General features: G+C 41.0%; 1 protein-coding gene across 7 annotated transcripts in view; it reads left to right on the forward strand.

The window, feature by feature from the left end:
• C6H2orf76 (chromosome 6 C2orf76 homolog) overlaps positions 1–17649 on the forward strand; it is a 114187-nt gene that overhangs the window by 35108 nt on the left and 61430 nt on the right. For all 7 annotated transcript variants that reach the window (XM_049889175.1, XM_049889176.1, XM_049889178.1 and 4 more), the window contains one exon: positions 9828–9972. In XM_049889175.1, coding sequence (XP_049745132.1) covers positions 9828–9972 — 145 coding nt within the window. The remainder of the gene's footprint in view (positions 1–9827; positions 9973–17649) is intronic.

Genomic DNA, 17649 nt, shown 5'->3' on the forward strand with positions numbered 1-17649 from the left:
ACGATCAACAGCCATGGAAGCAGCAGTCAAGAAGTCAAGCAATACATTGCATTGGGTAAATCTGCTGCAAAGGACCTCTTTAAAGTGTTGAAGAGCAAAGATGTCACCTTGAATACTAAGGTGCGCCTGACCCAAGCCATGGTATTTTCAGTCACATCATATGCATGTGAAAGCTGGACAATGAATAAGGAAGACTGAGGAAGAATTGACACCTTTGAATTGGGGTGTTGGCAAAGAATATTGAATATACTATGGACTGCCAAAAGAATGAACAAATCTGCCATGGAAGAAGTACAACCAGAATGCTCCTTAGAAGCAAGGATGGCAAGACTGCATCTTACATATTTTGGCCATGTTGTCAGGGTGGATCAGTCCCTGGAGAAGGACATCACGCTTGGCAGAGTACAGGGTCAGCGGAAAAGAGGAAGACTCTCAACGAGGTGGACTGACACAGTGGCTGCAACAATGAGCTCAACGATAATGATTGCAAGGATGGCGCAGGACGGGGCAGCGTTTCATTCTGTTGTGCATAGGTTCACTATGAGTTGGAACTGACTCAATGGCATGTAACAACAACAGTTGTAGTCTATTCATTTTTACTGTTTGTAATAATATTCCATTCTGAGTATGCCATAATTTCTCTTTTTGATAGGCATTTAGTTTCAATTTTTCTTTCATTTTATAAAATAGTCTTTAAAAAAACAATTGGTGAAAATATACACAACAAAACATATACCTGTTCAACAATTTCTAATTGTAAAGCTCGATCAGTGCCTTTAGTTATGTTCTTCACATTTCAATTCTCACTATCTTTACCCATCTTGTTTCGCTACCATAAAGTTTCACTCTCTGTACCCCTTACTTTGTCTTTGGTTTTAGCGAGTGTGATTATGATATGCTTTGATGATTTTCTTTCGGGGTCTATCCTATATAGGGTTTGTTAAGCTTCTTGGATGGTCAGCTTTTCATCTTTCATGACATGAGGAAAGTTTTCTGTCAGCAGTTCTTCAGTGTTTCTCTCCGTGTTTTCCATTTTCTCCCCCTCTTCTGGAACTCTGATCACTCGCAGATTTTTGCTTTTGATTGTATCCCACATGGTTCTCAGGGTTTTTTCATTTTTCTTCATTCTTTTCTCTGATTTTTCCTCAAAGTGGTATCCAAGGATTTGTCTTCAGTTTTGCTGATCCTGTCTTCCATTGTTTCAAACTTGCTTCTTAAACCCTCTATGACACTGTCCATTTCTGAAATCTTATTGTTTAATCTTTTGGATTTCTGTTTGCTGTTTTTGTATAATTTTTAGTTGTTTTATTTTGACATTTTGTTCCTGTATTATTTTCCTGAATTCTTCCATTGTCTTACCTCTTTTCCATGATTTTGTCTATTTTTTCTCCATTTTTTTCTGCATTTTCCTTCATTTCTTGGAGAGTTCTGACTATTACTTTTGAATTCCCTATCAGGTAGCTCCAGTGCCTTTTTTTCTACCAGAAGGTCATCTGATGTTTTATTTTGAACATTTACTGGAGCCATTCTGTCCTGTTTTTTAATATGTTTTGATGTTATCCACTGTCTTCGGGACATTCAGTGTTATTTTCTTTGTTTATTGATTGTAGATGTGTTTGTTTTGTCCTGCTTTTTTTGTTTTATTTGGTTATATCTGGGCAGGCGGGCTGGGTGTTCTTTGCTCATCTGTGGGCGTGATATTTCACACTGCCTTGCCCAGGTGGGAAGGGCCGGTCACTCAGCATGGCAGGTCCAGTGGAGGGGGAGTGGTGGGGGGTGTGTCATTTGCAGCACATACTGGTGCCAACAGGGTGGGGCCAGGGGGCAGTGTAGGGTAGGGTCTGGAGGTCCACGTCTGTGCTGCTGGGGGTTCTATATTTTTCCTCCTTTTGATCAGGATCCATCTTTTGAGTCCTTGATCAAAATGTTCAGTAATGGTAGACCTGCACCAACCCATTTCTTCTGGTCTCACGGCAACCAAAAAGAAAAACCAAACCTGTTGCCACTGGGTTGATTCTGACTCATAGCAACCCTATAGGAAAGAGTAGAACTGCTTCCATAGGGTTTCCAAGGAGTGGCTGGTAGATTCAAACTGCTGACCTTTTATTCGCAGCCATAGTTATTTTTTTTTTAATTTTTTATTTATTGTGCTTTAGGTGAAAGTTTACAGCTCAAGTTAATCTCTCATACAAAAATTTATGCACATATTGTTACGTGGCATTAGTTGCAATCCCTGTAATGTGACAGCACTCTCCGCCTTTCCACCCTCGGTTTCTTGTGTCCATTCAACCAGTTCCTGTCACTCCTGCTTTCTCATCCTGCTTCTGGACAGGAGCCATGCACTTGGTCTAACGTATCTGATTGAACTAAGAAGTACAGTCTTTATGAGTATTATTTTATGTTTTATAGTCCAATCTAATCTTGGTCTGAAGAGTGGCTTTGGGGAATGATTTTAGTTCCGGGTTAACAGTGTGTCTAGGGGCCATGGCTTCGGGGGTTCCTCCAGTCTCAGTCAGACCATTAAGTCTGGTCTTTTTACGTGAATTTGAGTTTTGCTCCTTACTTTTCTTCTGCTCTGTCAGGGCCTTTCTGTTATGTTCGCTGTCAGGGTAATCACTGATGGTAGCTAGGCACCATCTAGTTCTTCTGGTCTCAGGCTGATGGAGTCTCTGATTTATGTGGCCCTTTTGCCTGTTGGGCTAATATTTCCCTTGTGTCTTTTGTGTTCTTCATTCTCCTTTGCCCCAAGTGGGTTGGGACCAATTGATGCATCTTAGATGGCCTCTCAAAAGCTTTTAAGACTCCAGACACCACTCTCCAAAGTGGGATGCAGAACTTTTTTTTAATAAACTGTGTTATGCCAATTGACCTAGATGTCTCCTGAAGCCACGATGTCTCTCTCTGTTCTTTAATTCTTATTGTTGAGCCGGGGTTCGAAGTTGCCAACAAAAGACATGGATCATACACAGGCAGTGTGTGGAACAACACTTTACTCACATAGAGAAGAGACAGCAGGGTCAGCTTTGCTAGCAGGCACTGGTCCCCATGGCCAGCAAGTTGCTGAAGCAGGGCAGGTATTACGTGTGCACCCCTGTCTTAGTTATCTAGTGCAGCCATAGCTCTTAACCACTACGCAACCAGGGTTTCCTCTCGTGGCAAAACCAAAAAAACCAAACCCACTGCTGTCGAGTCAATTCCGACTCATAGCGACCCTATAGGACAGAGTAGAACTGCCCCATAGAGTTTCCAAGGAGCACCTGGCAGATTTGAACTGCCGACCTTTTGGTTAACAGCCGTAGCATTTAACCACTACACCACCAGGGCTTCCTCTCATGGCAAAGGAGGTAGTAATTCATGAAGGCAAATAGACCTATCGTCCATTTCTCTCTCTAGTTTCTAGGTCTCTTTCTTCTGCTGTTCCAGGTTGATAGAGACTGACTGTTGTATCTTGGGTGGCTACTAGCAAGATATAAGACCCCAGGCACTACTCACCGAACTAAGAGGTAGAACAGAATTGTTTCAGTTTTTGTAGTTAATAAACAAGGCTGCTATTAATGTCCTTTTACAGTTCTCCTTGTACACATATGTGAGTGATTCCCCAGGGCACCTACCTGTGAATGAAATTGTCGGATCAAAACGTATGTGTAGCTTCAGCTTTGCTAGATGTATCAAATTATCTTCAAAAATAGTACCCATTTCATGCCTACCTTCTCATTGTTCTACACCCTTGCCAGCATTATCTGTTGTTAGACATTTTAATTTGTCAGTTTGATGAGTGTCATGGATTGAACTGTGTCCCCCCAAAATATCTGTCAACTTGGCTAGGTCATGATTCTCTTGTATGATTGTCTACCATTTTGTCATCTAACGTGACTTGTCTGTGTTGTAAATCCTGTTGCTATGATGTAATAAGATGGATTAGCAGCAGTTATATTGATGAGATCTACTAGATTAGATAGTGTCTTAAGTCAATCTCTTTTGAGATAAAGGAGAGAAGCAAGCAGAGAGACATGGGGGCCTCATACCACCAAGAAAGCAGTGCCGGGAGAGAGCACGTCCTTTGGACCTGAGGTTCCTGCTGCGCTGAGATGCTCCTGCACCAAGGGAAATCTGATGACAAGGACCTTTCTCCAGGGCCGACAGAGAAAGCCTTCCCCTGGATCTGACACCCTGAATTTGGACTTGTAGCCTACTAGACTGTGAGAGAATAAACTTCTCTTTGTTAAAGCCACCCACTTGTGGTATTCCTGTTATAGCAGCACTAAATGACCAAGACAATGAGTGATATATCTCATTGTTATTTCCCTAGTTACTGAGGGGGCATTGGTGGTTCACTGGTAGAATTCTCACCTTCCATGCAGGAAAATTGGTTTAATTCCTGATAAATGCACCTTATGTGCAGCCACTACCCATCTGTCAGTAGAGATCTGTGTGTTGTTATAATGCTGAACAGGTTTTGGCGGAGCTTCCAGACTAAGGTAGACTAGGAAGAAAAGCCTGGTGATCTGCTTCTGAAAAATTAGCCAGTGAAAATCCTGTGGATCACAGCAGGCCAGTCCTGTTGTACATGGGGTCGCCATGAGTTGTGTGCTAACTTGAGAGCAGCTAACAACAAAAATACTAATGAGGTTAAACATCTTATAATTATTAGTACTACAGGGATTTTTTTCTTAATACTTATTGCATATTATGGTTGAGAGTTGTATGTGAAGCTGAAAGTATTATGAAGTGGCTATTGGATATAAGTATACCCAAATGGAATCTTTAAACCATTGGCAACTTTGTGGATTTTTTGGGGGAAATAATTTGGGGTAGTTTTCAGGGTGTATATAAGAAAGAGCATGGACTTTAGAATTAAACCAGTACTTGAGTCCTGGTTTAATTATTTACCAGCTTTATGACCTTGGGCAATTTATGCAGTCTCTCTGAGTTTGTTTTCTCATATTTAAAATGAATACCTCCACAGGAAGACTACTGGAACTAATAGAACATTTCAGCAAAGTATCAGGATATAAGAATCAGTTGGATTCCTCTACACCAAAAAAGAGAACTTAGAAAAGGAAATTACCAAATTAATACCATCTACAATAGCCCCCAAGAAAATAAAGCATTTAGGAATAAATCCAACTAGAGATGTAAAAGACCTATACAAAGAAAACTACAAAACGCTACTGCAGGAAACCAAAAGAGACTTACATACCATGCTCATGGGTGGGCAGACTCAACATTGTGAAAATATCAGTTCTACCCAGAGCAATCTACAGATAAAACACAATCCTGATCCAAATTCCAATGGCATTTTTTTTTTTTTTTAATAAGATGGAGAAACAAACCACCAACTTCATATGGAAAGGAAAGAGGCCCTGGATAAGTCAAGCATTACCGAAGAAGAACAAAGTGGGAGGCCTCATACTACCTAATTTTAGAACCTATTGTACTGCCACGGTAGTCAAAACAGCCTGGTACTGATACAACAACAGATACATAGACCAGTGGAACAGAATTGAGAATCCAGACATAAATTCATCCACCTATGAGCAGCTGATACTTGACAAAGGCCCAAAGTCTGTTGAATGGGGAAAAGACAGTCTCTTTAACAAGTGGGGCTAGCATAACTGGATATCCATCTGCAAAAAAATGAAACAGGACCCATACCTCATACCGTGCACAAAAACTAACTCAAAATGGGTCAAAGACCTAAATATAAAATCTAAAACGATAGAGATCATGGAAGAAAAAATAGGGATTATGCTAGGAGCCCTAATAAAAAGGATATAAATAGTATATAAACTATAACTTACAATGCACAAATGCCAGAAAAGAAACTAGACAACTGGGAGTTCCTAAAAATCAAATACTTGTGCTCATCAAAAGACTACGCCAAGAGTAGCGTCTGGGGTCTTAAACGCCTGTGAGCAACCATCTAAGATACTCCACTCGTCTCAACCCATTGTGAGCAAGGAAGAATGAAGAAAACTTAACATACAAGGGAAAGATTAGTCCAAAGGACTAGTGGACCACATCTACTGTGGCCCTCACAAACTGAGTCCATTATAGCTAGATGGTACCTGGCTACCACCACTGACTACTCTGACATGGATCACAATAGTGGGTCCCAGACAGAGCTGGAGAAAAATGTAGAACAAATTCTAACTCACAGAAAAAGACCAGAATTACTGGCCTGACAGTGACTGGAGAAATCCTGAGTATGGCCCCCGGACACCCTTTTAGCTCAGTAATGAATTCACTCCTGAGGTTCACCCTTCAGCCAAAGATTAGACAGACCCATAAAACAAAATGAAGCTAAAGGGGCACAACAAACCTGGGGCAAGGACTAGAAGGCAGGAAGGGACAGGAAAACTGGTAATAGGGAACCCAAGTTCAAGAAGGGAGAGTACTGGCATGTCGTGGCATTGTTAACCAGTGTTATAAAAGAATATGTGTACTAACTGTTTAATGAGAAACTAGTTTTCTGTAAATCTTCATCTCAAGTACAATAGAAAAAAAAAAGACTTCACCAAAAGAGTAAAAAGAGAACCTACAGACTTGGAAAAAATTTTTGGCTATGACATATCCAATAAGGGTCTAATCTCTAAAATCTACATGATACTGCAAAACCTCAACAACAAAAAGACAAATAATCCAATTAAAAAGTGGGCAACGAATATGAACACTTCACCAGAGAAGATATTCAGGCAACTAACAGACACATGAGGAAATGCTCAGGATCATTAGCCACTAGAGAAATGCAAATCAAATTTACAACGAGATTCCATCTCACTCCAACAAGGCTGGCACTAATCCAAAAAACACAAACTAAATGTTGGAGAGGTTGTGGAGAGATTGGAATCCTTATGCATTGCTGGTGGGAATGTAAAAATAGTACAACCACTTCGGAAGATGATTTGAAGCTTCCTTAAAAAGCTAGAAATAGAAGTACCATACAATTCAGCAATCCCACTCCTTGGAATGTATCCTAGAAAAATAAGAGCCATCACACGAATAGACATATGCACACCCGTGTTCATGGCAGCATTGTTCACAATAGCAAAAAGATGGAAACAACGTAGGTGCCCATCAACAGATGAATAGATTAATTATGGTGCATACACACAGTGGAATACTATGCAATGATGAAGACCAGTGATAATCCACAAAACATCTCACAACATGGATGAATCTGGAGGACATTATGCTGAGTGAAATTAGTCACAAAAGGACAAATATTGTATGAGACCACTATTACAAGAACTCAAGAAAAGGTTTAAACACAGAAAAAAGCATTCTTTGATGGTTACGAGGGTAGGGAGGGAGAAGGAGGGGAATTCACTAAGTAGATAGTAGATAAGGATCAACTTCAGTGAAGGGAAGGACAACACACAATACAGGGGAAGTCAGCACCATTGAACCAAAGCAAAAGCTAAGAAGTTTCCTGGACACATCCAAACACTTTGATGGACAGAGTAGCTGGGGCTGGGGCCTGGGGACCATAGCTTTGGGAGACATCCAGGTCATTTGACATAACAAAGTTTATTAATAAAATGTTCTGGATCCCACTTTGGTGAGTGATGTCTGGGGTCTTAAAAGCTTGTGAGTGGCCATCTGAGATGTATCAACTGGTCCCATCCTACCTGGAAGAAAGGAGAATGAAGAAAACCAAAGACACAAGGAAAATACTAGACCAAGAGATTAAAGGACCACAGAACCCAGAGACTGTACCAGTCTGAGACCAGAAGAACTAGATGGTGCCTGGCTACCACCAGTCACTGACCTGACAGGGACCAGAACAGAGAGTCCTGGACGCAGCAAGAGAAAAGTATAGTGCAGAACTCAAATTCACATAAAAAGACCAGACTGAATTGTCTGACAAAACCTGAAGGAATCCCCAAAACTTTGGCCCCAGGATGCTCTGTTAACCCAGAGCTGATACCACTCCCAAAGCCCAGTCTTCAGACAAAGATTAGACAGGACTATAAAACAAGGAATAATACATGTGAGGACTGTGCTTATTAGTTCAGGCAGATACACGAGACCAAATGGGTGGCTCCTGTTTGGAGGCAGGATGAGAAGGCAAGAAGGGACAGGAACTGGTTGAGTGGACACAGGGAATCCAGGGTGGAAACGGGGAGTGTGCTGTAGTGTCGTGGGGATTGCACCTAGTGTCATAAAACAATATGTCTATAAATTTTTGTATGAGAAATTGTGCTGTAAACTTTCACCTAAAGCACAAGAAAAAAAATATATAATAATTTTAAAAAAGATGGATTTTAAATAAAAGGCAGTTGGCATCAATTCTAACTCATGGCGAACCCATGTGTGTCAGAGCGGAACTGTGCACCATGGGGTTTTCAATGGCTGATATTTGGAAGTGGATCACCAGACCTTTCTCCCAGGTTGCCTCTGGGTAGACTTGAACCTCTAACCTTTTGATTAGCAGCCAAGTACATTAACTGTTTGCACCATCCAAGGAGGAGCCCAACACTCAGAAACGTGGAGAAGGGCCTTTTGAGCAAAGAGACAACATGAAGGCTGGAAAGAGTGGAAGCTGCAGGCCGTCCAGTTTGCCTGGGGTGGTATGCAAAGGGGCAGAGAGGGAAATAAAGCCAAAGGCAAGCTAGAGCCAGAACATGGAGGACCTTGAATGCTACAGTGCAAGGGGGGACCCTGATTGCTAAGTGCCTTTCTGCTTTGTCTTCTCACCCTTCAGCGTGCGATTCAAGCCCAGTTGCTCCAGGAAGGCTTTGCTGATTCCTTCAGAAGGCTCTCTGCTGAATTCCTTCAGTCCTTATGGTCTGTCCTACTCTCAGGATATTTAAGACTTTCTTCCATATGCTGCTTGGAAGGAGCCCTGGTGGCACAGTGGTTAATTATTTGGCTGCTAACCCAGAGGTTGGCAGTTGGAACCCACCAGCCTCTCCATGGGAGAAAGATGTGGCAGTCTGCTTTCATAAAGATTACAGCCTTGCAAACCCTATGGGGCAGTTCTGCCTTGTCCTGCGGGGTCACTATGAGTCTGAATTGACTCGATGACAAATAAAAATAGAAATAAATAAGATGAGTACCTCATGATTTGGGAGAGAATTAAATATGGTAACATCTTGTGGCAAAGTGGTTAAGAGTTTGACTGCTAACCAAAAGTTCGACAGTTCAAATCCACCAGTCGCTCCTTGGAAACCCTCTGGGGCAGTTCTGCTCTGTCCTATAGGGTCGCTATGAGTTGAAATCAACTCGATGGCCTTGGATTTTTTTTTTTTTTTCTGGCACATAGGACTACTACATAGGTTAGGATGACGTATACAAATTCAAATTAAATAATGTGAAAGATGAGTAAAACCGTGCCATGTAATCAGCACCTGAAATTGGCAGCATTTATGAGCTTAAAAATGACATCTGTTGATAGTTGACTCCATAGAAGTGTAATTCCATTTCAGGTCCAATTGAGCCTAAAAAATCCAGGCAGTTATATGTAAGAGATGTATCTCTGCTGGCAACCCTGCTTCTCCACATTCATTTGCATATACCTACCTGTAGAGACACACACACCTATGTCATTTTTATTCATCTTCTGTGCCCCGTCCATTTTCAGCTTGTCACAGCATCAGTGACTGGTGACAGAGTTGTCCAGGATCAGTGTGGATAGGAGGGAGTGACCCTGGGACTCCTGGGTGCCCAGGAGTCTGGCCTGGGTTTAGAGGACTCTGTCTGTAAAGTTAGAGTATTGCAGAGATGGGGTTGGTGTCCTAGAGCCAGCGGTGCAGACACAGGCTAGTCGGTTGTACAGAATTGTCGGGTGATTTTATTCACTCTTCTTGTATCTCTCGCCACAGGAATTTCTTCACATGGCTCCTGAAAAAGTGACAGTTACAGTTCGCCTCATTCGTTCATTTGAGCACCGCAATTTCAGACCTGTAGTATATCACGGAGTGAATTTGGACCAAACCGTAAGGGAATTTATAGTATTTCTAAAGCAAGGTATGAGATTTTATCCTTATTATCTTTTCGTTTTATAAGTATTTTGAAAAAAAGTATTTAAAAAATTTATTGGTATTAAAAAAAATAATCAAATGTCACAGTTGACTGTTGTTGCATTAGTCGGTCCCTGAGTGGTGCAGACAGTTTGCTCTCAGCTACTAACCAAAAAGTTGGTGGTTCAAACCCACCCAGTGGCTCTGTGGAAAGACGCCCTGGTGATTTGCTTCCATAAAGATTACTGCTAAGAAGACCCTGTGGAGCTCAGCTGTCGTCTGTAACATGTGGACTCACCATAAGTCAGAATCAGCTTGATAGCAGCGGCTTTGGTTTTGATTTGTGTTTGTATTATATTAGTAATAAATGTCTTTTGAGAGAGATTAATCTAGGTTGTAAGCCAGGTCCTGCTCTAGACCTTGGCATCAGCAGAAGCATCTCCCCCGAGGTTTCTCAGTAGTGTGTGTACCTTTCAGGGATTGTTACCATCATTTTTGGCTTCTACTTTAAAAAAAAAAAAAATTAAGGTCTGGGTTTGCTTGTCACAAGTTTGTGTGTTTGGTGCTGGATTAGACAGGAGTGTAGCCAATTGCGTTCCTGAGCGGAGCACCCCGAGGCCCTCATGGGGGAGTGTGGCAGGAAGGTAGCAAAGGCCCACAGAGCCAGGAACCCTCAAGAGCCCTTAGTCACCGTGATCACAGACACGGTCATCAGGCCAACAGGGGCTGGTTCATTGTTTCGAATTTAAAATAAAGTAGGGATGGAGTTAGGCTTCATTTCGATCAGTCCTTGCTGAGTTTCTAACCTTTGTTTTCAATTGTTGACGTGTTCCATCATCAACATCTGGTACCCATCTAGATTGGGCTTTTATTTTTTTTAATTGAGGTGTAATTTGTATTCTGCGATGTACAGACCTGCAATGTACAGATTTATATAGTTCCATGAGCATTGACAAATTTAGATATAATTTCAGACTCACAGAAAAGTTGCAGGAAGAGAACCCAGATTCTCAAAATACTAACGTTTTGTCGCATTTGCTTTTTCCTTTTCCCCTGTCCTCCTCCGTGCCCGTCTCTCTGTATTTTTTCTTTCTGAGCCATTTAACGGTAAGTTACAGGTGTATTTAATAGTAGGTTACAAACGGAAATATTTAGAGGTAAAGGGCCCCTTGCACTTTACCTCTAAATATTTCAGTGTATAATTCCCCAAAACAAGGAATCCTCTTACATAACCACAGTACAGTTAGCAAAATGAGGAACTTAACATTGAAACAATATTATTGTGTAGTTTGCATACCTTACTGATACTTTGTTAATTGTCCCAGTAATGCCCAGGTAGCAAAAGAAAACCTGAAAGCATGTGTTAACATTCAATTCCTTTAATCACTTCTTGAGTCTTTCTTTGGACTTCATCACACTGACATTTTTGAGGAGTACAGGTCAGTTATTCTGTAGGATGCTCCTTGGGTTGTCTCTTTTTTTTTATGATTAGGAGTCGTAGACATAATACAGAGTTCTTCTCAGTGCATCGTACTGGGAGGCTCAAGCTGTCTTTTAGTCTCATTACTGGCAATGCTAACTTTGATCAGTGGGTTAGGTGCTCTCTGCTAGGTTTCTTCACTGTAAATCTTGGTTGTATCTTCTGTGGATTTACCTGAGAATGTGAATATCCTATTACTTCTCAAACTTCATCCATTAGTATAGCATTCATTGATGATTCTTGCCTGAATCAGTTATTATGGTGACGACTGGCAAATGGTGATTTTTCTAATTCTGTCGTTCCTTCTACATCTGTTAGCTTTCTACAGTGAGAAAGAGCTTTCATTCCTCCCCACCCCCATTTATTTAATAATTTTTTATATTACAGTGGACTTATGGAGTCTTCTTACTTTATTCAAAAGGTTGTAATCCATTACTATCCTTATTTAACTTGATGCTCAGATTGTCCCAGTCTTGGCTAGTGGGAGCCCCTTCCACCTAACTCCTGGTCGTCATGGATCACTTCCTTACTGCTTTGGCGCCAGATGTTCCAGGCTGCATCTTGTTCTTTCCCTGCCCTACCCCTGGAATCAGCCGTTTTCACTGAGGAGCCCTGATTCCATTAGTGGAGGACGGTATTTAGAAATCAAGATCCGGGTGCTCAGTGTATACAGCTAACTTGTTAAAACTTTGTGAATTCTTGACATTTCACTTGCTGGTTGTGTTTGTGAATTTCCCAAACCCTTATCCTTCACTTTTTTTTTTCACTGTCTAATTTTGGACAGTTTTACTGCCTAGTATTACTTGATGGAGGAGTAGGCAAAGCTATATAGGTCCGTAGATAAGATCAGGCTAGTCAGTCTACTTGGTAGCAACTATTTAAAAGATTTCATAAGACAGGCATAATTATCCCATAAAGGAGCTTTATTGCATTGAGTATACATTTTTATTGCTGTGTTCTTAATTATTAGGGAGAAATTGAGAATGTACTAAGAGATAATGCCAGTTACAGGGTGTCCTGCTTTTGAAAGGCTGTCACCTAAAGGATATCCGGGTCTTGGAAAAAAAAAAAAAAACTATTTTTATCTTAAAATCTTTGTGTGTATATTGTGTTTCTTCGTCCTCATACAGTAAGTACTATGATGTTCTTGGTACAGCGTAGAAGAGGTTCTTCAAGTCCTTGAGAATACGATGTAATTGTCCAGCTGCTACAGCAGCAGGGGAAGATGTTTTCTTCCCAGGGTCGCTGTGTTCTTCTCAAGTATCATAGAATGCCTTCCCCATCAAAGCCATGGTGTGGATCACGGCTAGATGCACGGACGAGCCTGGAAACATTTTTCACCCGTGTAAGTAATAATACAGCCAACTACTTGTTTCAGCTGTATATGTGGGGAAGCGTGTTCCATGGACTCAAAGGTGAACTTTTGGAATATAGACTTTTTTGAGTTGTGGGCCCCGGCCCGTGCCTATCTTTGTCACCTGATTTGACGTACTGTGGAACCCTGGAAGGTTTGTGGACCACGTATTTAAATTTTATGGATTGTGTATATGACAAAGACCAAATCGTTTGTAGCAAGGAATTTTTTAAATAATAATAGCTAACATTACTGTGTGTCAGATAGTATGCTAAGTACTTTACCTAAATGTGTAGTAAACGTGTTGTAAATCCTAACCCCGATACCTGTGGTTGGAGCCCTGGTGGCACAGTGGTTAAGTGTTCGGCCGCTAACCAAAAGATTGACAGTTTGACTTCACCAGCTGATCCTTGGAAACCCTATGGGGCAGTTCTGCTCTGTCCTGTAGAATCGCTATGAGTTGGAATTGACTCTACGGCAATGAGTTATAGTTTTTAGTTATACCTGTGATTATAATCCCATTTGGGAATGGATTGATGGAGCCCTGGTGGCTCAGTGGTTATGAGCTTGGCTGCTAACCAAAAGGTCGGCAGTTAGAATTCACCAGCTGCTCCTTGGAAATCCTATGGGCCAGTTCTGCTCTATTCTGTAGCGTTGCTATGAGTTGGAATTGACTCTATGGCAATGAATTTCAGGTTTTTTGTTATGATAATTAGACAGACTAGTGTAGGGTATGTCTTAAATCAACCTCTCTTGAGATGTAAGATAGCAGATAAGGCATAGAGAGGCAGAGTTGGGGGAAGACAGATGCCATACCACGTGAAGATCATCAAGGAGCCAAGGTACAAAGACGTTCGCCCAGAGTCGACAGAGAGAAAAACGCTTCCCTTAGAGCCAGCACCCTAAATTCAGACTTCCAGCTCCTGAACTGTGAGAAAATTAATTTCTGTTTGCTAAAGAAAGGCTCCTGTGTCCCGGTGACATACACCCATCACTTGTGGTATTTCTGTTAAAAACCAACAACAAAAAAACAAAACCCATTGCCTTTGGATAGATTCTGACTCATAGAGACCCTGTTGGGCAGAGTACAACTGCCCTATAGTGTTCCCAAGGAGCGGCTGGCAGATTTGAACTGCAGACCTTTTGGTTAGCAGCTGAGCTCTTAACCCCTGTGCCACCAGGGTCCCATTTCTGTTATAGCAGCAGTTGCTATCTAAGACACCAGGTTACCTCATTTCATCTTCACAGTATCCCTGTAAAGTAGGAACTCTTACTAGCCCCATTTTATAGGTGAAGAAACTAAGGAACAGGGAGGTTAAGAAACTTGTCTGAGGTTACCTGGCTAATAAAAGGCAAGGCTGCAATTCAAATCCAGTCAGTTGACTGCAAAGCATGTCCTCTTAAACATGGCACTAAATTGCCTCTTGATTCTTCTCTGCTGCCTCCACTGCCCTAAGCATGATCTCTGAAATACATGGATTTGCTCACTGTAATAAAGTCACTGAATGTAGTTCGTTTTGCTCCAGCGTTTTGAATGTCGAATGCTTAGAGGATGGTTTCACATCACAGCCTAGTGATCTTTGCACAAAAATGTGATGAATGCTCTTTTAGGTTATTTTAGAAGCCGTCTCGCCTTTCTAACCATCCTTCCTTATCGTAGTCATCCGTGGCTTCACCTAGTCACCTGTATTTTTCTCATCAGCGAAGAAGCTTTGGTTAAATTTGAGTCACTGTCCATTGAGAATCATTGGACCAGAGCATTGACACCTGAGGTCGTAGAATAAGCTCCTTATTGTTGGCTTACAGGAATGGAATGTCAATCAGGTGTTCTGATGGTAGAGACACAATATGTTACCTTATGTAGATGACTACTTTTTTAGATTCAGAGTAATATGAAAACCAATTATCTCTATATGACATTATAATTATTATTTTTTTATTTGGAAGCATCTCAGTACTTTGTAATACTTCAGATCTTGATTCTGAATATAAAAATGATACCACCTGTGAAAAAGAAGCCTCGGAGGTTTTCTCCAGCCTTCTAATTTGGCACTCCGTTTTTCCGTCCTGTTATTCCACGTGATGTGTTACTTGGTAAAACATTCTGTTCTATTGTGGGGTTACTAAACTAGTAAGAAAGATTTTCTTTGTATCAGCTTTGTGAGCTAGTGTAGCTTCTAATGCAGGTCCCTGAGTGGTACAGGTGGTTTGTGCTTGACTATTAACCTAAAAGTTGGCAGTCCAAACACCCAGCAGTGCAACAGAACAGAGGCCTGGTGACCTGCTTCCTTGTAGATTAGTCAAGAAAATCCTGTGGTGCAGTTCTACGCTGTAACACATGGCATCACCATGAGTTGGAACCAAGGCAACGGGCTTGTTTGTTGTTGTTGTTGTTTTACCTTCTAATGCGCTCCTGCTCTATTGAGCGATAGAAAAGTCTAATTCCCCTTCCTCCAGATGGCCCAGCATTTGTTGGAAAATAGCAGGCATTGCTTGTGTAAGTTTTTTCCTGGCTGTATTCTATTATTGTTGGGCTAAGTTTCTCCCAATTTCTACTTTTATGGTTGATATAAAAAATATGTATAACTGCTGTCCATTGTTTTTTGTTGTTGCTTTATTCAGTCATTTGTTTATATCCATATAGATACTTATTTTATACTTTGGTTTATAATCCAATTCTACTTTATTTATTTTATTACTCAGATTTTTTCCAGATTGGCCATTGGGAGCTCTTCTTGGTTGGTTCCTGTGTACCTTTGACATACACCCATCATTGTGGATTTTTATTTTTTAAGCGTTTTCTTTCTTTCTGGCACTACAAGATTCTCTAGGCTCATCTTGTTTGTTTCCTCCCCTAGTCCTAGAATCAGCCATTTCTACAAGGAACCCAGGTTCTGGTTCTGTTTATTGGAGAATGGAATTAGAAACCAAGATCTGAGTGTTAGGTGTGCTCGTTTCTTTTAGACCCTCTCAGCTGACAGAGCAAAGAAATATATGTGTGTGTTCTAACCTGCTTATAGACACATGTCTATAAATATTTCTATATGTAATCATTTATATCTATAGTAAGTTAAACGTGAGTTTTTACTGATGCCTCCAACTCTGATCTAGTGCATGGATCATTCTACTCTCCTCCCCTTATCTGTAAATTTCCTCTCCAACAATGAGAAACCTGGCTCCCACATCTGTCATCCGTTTAATTGTTCGATTCCAGTGTACATGTGTAGCAGTGTCAGCGTTGTTAACCCGTGCCCCCTAGGAACCAACTTGGTATCAACTAGAGTACAGTGCCTACGTGCAGTTCCTTGTGCTTTTAGTTTATTTAGGTCAACACCCCTTCAGTAAGATTATTCCATACATTTGTATAGAGCTAAATTCTCTTGTCACTATCTGCATTCTTTCCTGGCATTCACTGACCTCCTAAAGGACTTTTTTACTGTACATGCAGTGAGTCAGTCTTTGTGCTAAAAACTTCTATGAGTTTTTGACAAATGCATAATACCCTGTATCTGTCATTACAGCATCCTACAAAATAGTCTCACTGGCCTAAAAATCCTTGGTTCTTCACCTGTTCTTCCCTTCCCTCTGACCCATTGACCCCCTGGAAACTGCTGATCTTTTTACTGCATCTATAGTATTTTTTTTCTTTTCAAGAATGTCCTGTAATTGGAATCATATGATATGTAGCCTATTTGTCTTTCACTATAGTGATTTAAAAAAAAATCCAGGCCCATATCTTATAGTTAAAAAAACCCCAAAACCTGTTGCTGTCGAGTCAATTCCAACTCATAGCAATCCTGGCTGGCGGAGTAGAACTGCCCCATAGGGTTTCCAAGGAGCAGCTGGTGGATTTGGACTGCGAGTCTTTTGATTAACAGCCAAGCTCTTAACCACTGTGCCACCAGGGCTCCGTGTCTTGTGGTATACTCTATGTCTTGTAGAGTATCCCACAGTCTGGTTTCGTCTGGTTGTTTTCTCACGATTAGACTCAGGTAAAACATTTTTTAGTGCGATTACCATGTAGGTTAGGGACTGGCAAACTCCAGCCTGCTGACCAACCTGACCTGTTGCCTGTTTTTGTAGCTAAAGTTTAAATGGAGCACAGCCATAATAACTATTTGTCATATGCTGTCATATGCTTTTGCACTCAGTGGCAGAGTTGAATAGTTATGAGGAAGGTCAGATGGCTCAGAAGGCATAAGGTATTTGTTATCTGACCCGTAACAGAAATAGTTTGCTAACCCTTAATGTAGGTGATTTCCTTCCCATTGCACAATATCAAGAAGCACTTGACATAAGTTTGTCCTGTTATTGGTGATATGAATTTAAATTATTTGGTTAAGGTGCTATCCGTCAGATTTCTCCATTGTAAAAGTATCTTTTTTTCTTTTTAATTAAATATTCTGTGGAGTGATAAACTTCGAGACCATTTGAATATTTTGTTTCCAGTGGTTCTTACCTGAATCATTGCTAGTTACTAAGTGGTGATTTTTTTCTAACTCTATGATTCCCTCTGCAGCTGTTGTTTGGCACTCTTCTCTAAAGAAGCACACTGTCCTGGCCCTCCTTTTCTGAGAGGAACGGTGTGATTGTGCAGTAGCGAAGTCATAGCGCATTATCACCTTATCCCATGGGTCCTGTTCCTTCACACATTGTTGAGGCAGCGCTTTCTTCTTTGTACTACAAAACGGACTGTCTATTCTTCCCTTTAAATACTTAACTGTCAATTTTAAACACGTAAAAAAATGCTGTATTTTATCTGTGGCTGCGTAACTTATGGAATAAGAGTATCAAAACCAGGAGGGCATGCTAACTTAAGGCTGGTTAGTGGTTACTTCTAGGAAGGGAGG

The sequence above is a fragment of the Elephas maximus genome, chromosome 6 (assembly GCF_024166365.1).
Source record: "Elephas maximus indicus isolate mEleMax1 chromosome 6, mEleMax1 primary haplotype, whole genome shotgun sequence".
In the NCBI taxonomy this organism is placed as follows: Eukaryota; Metazoa; Chordata; class Mammalia; order Proboscidea; family Elephantidae; genus Elephas; species Elephas maximus.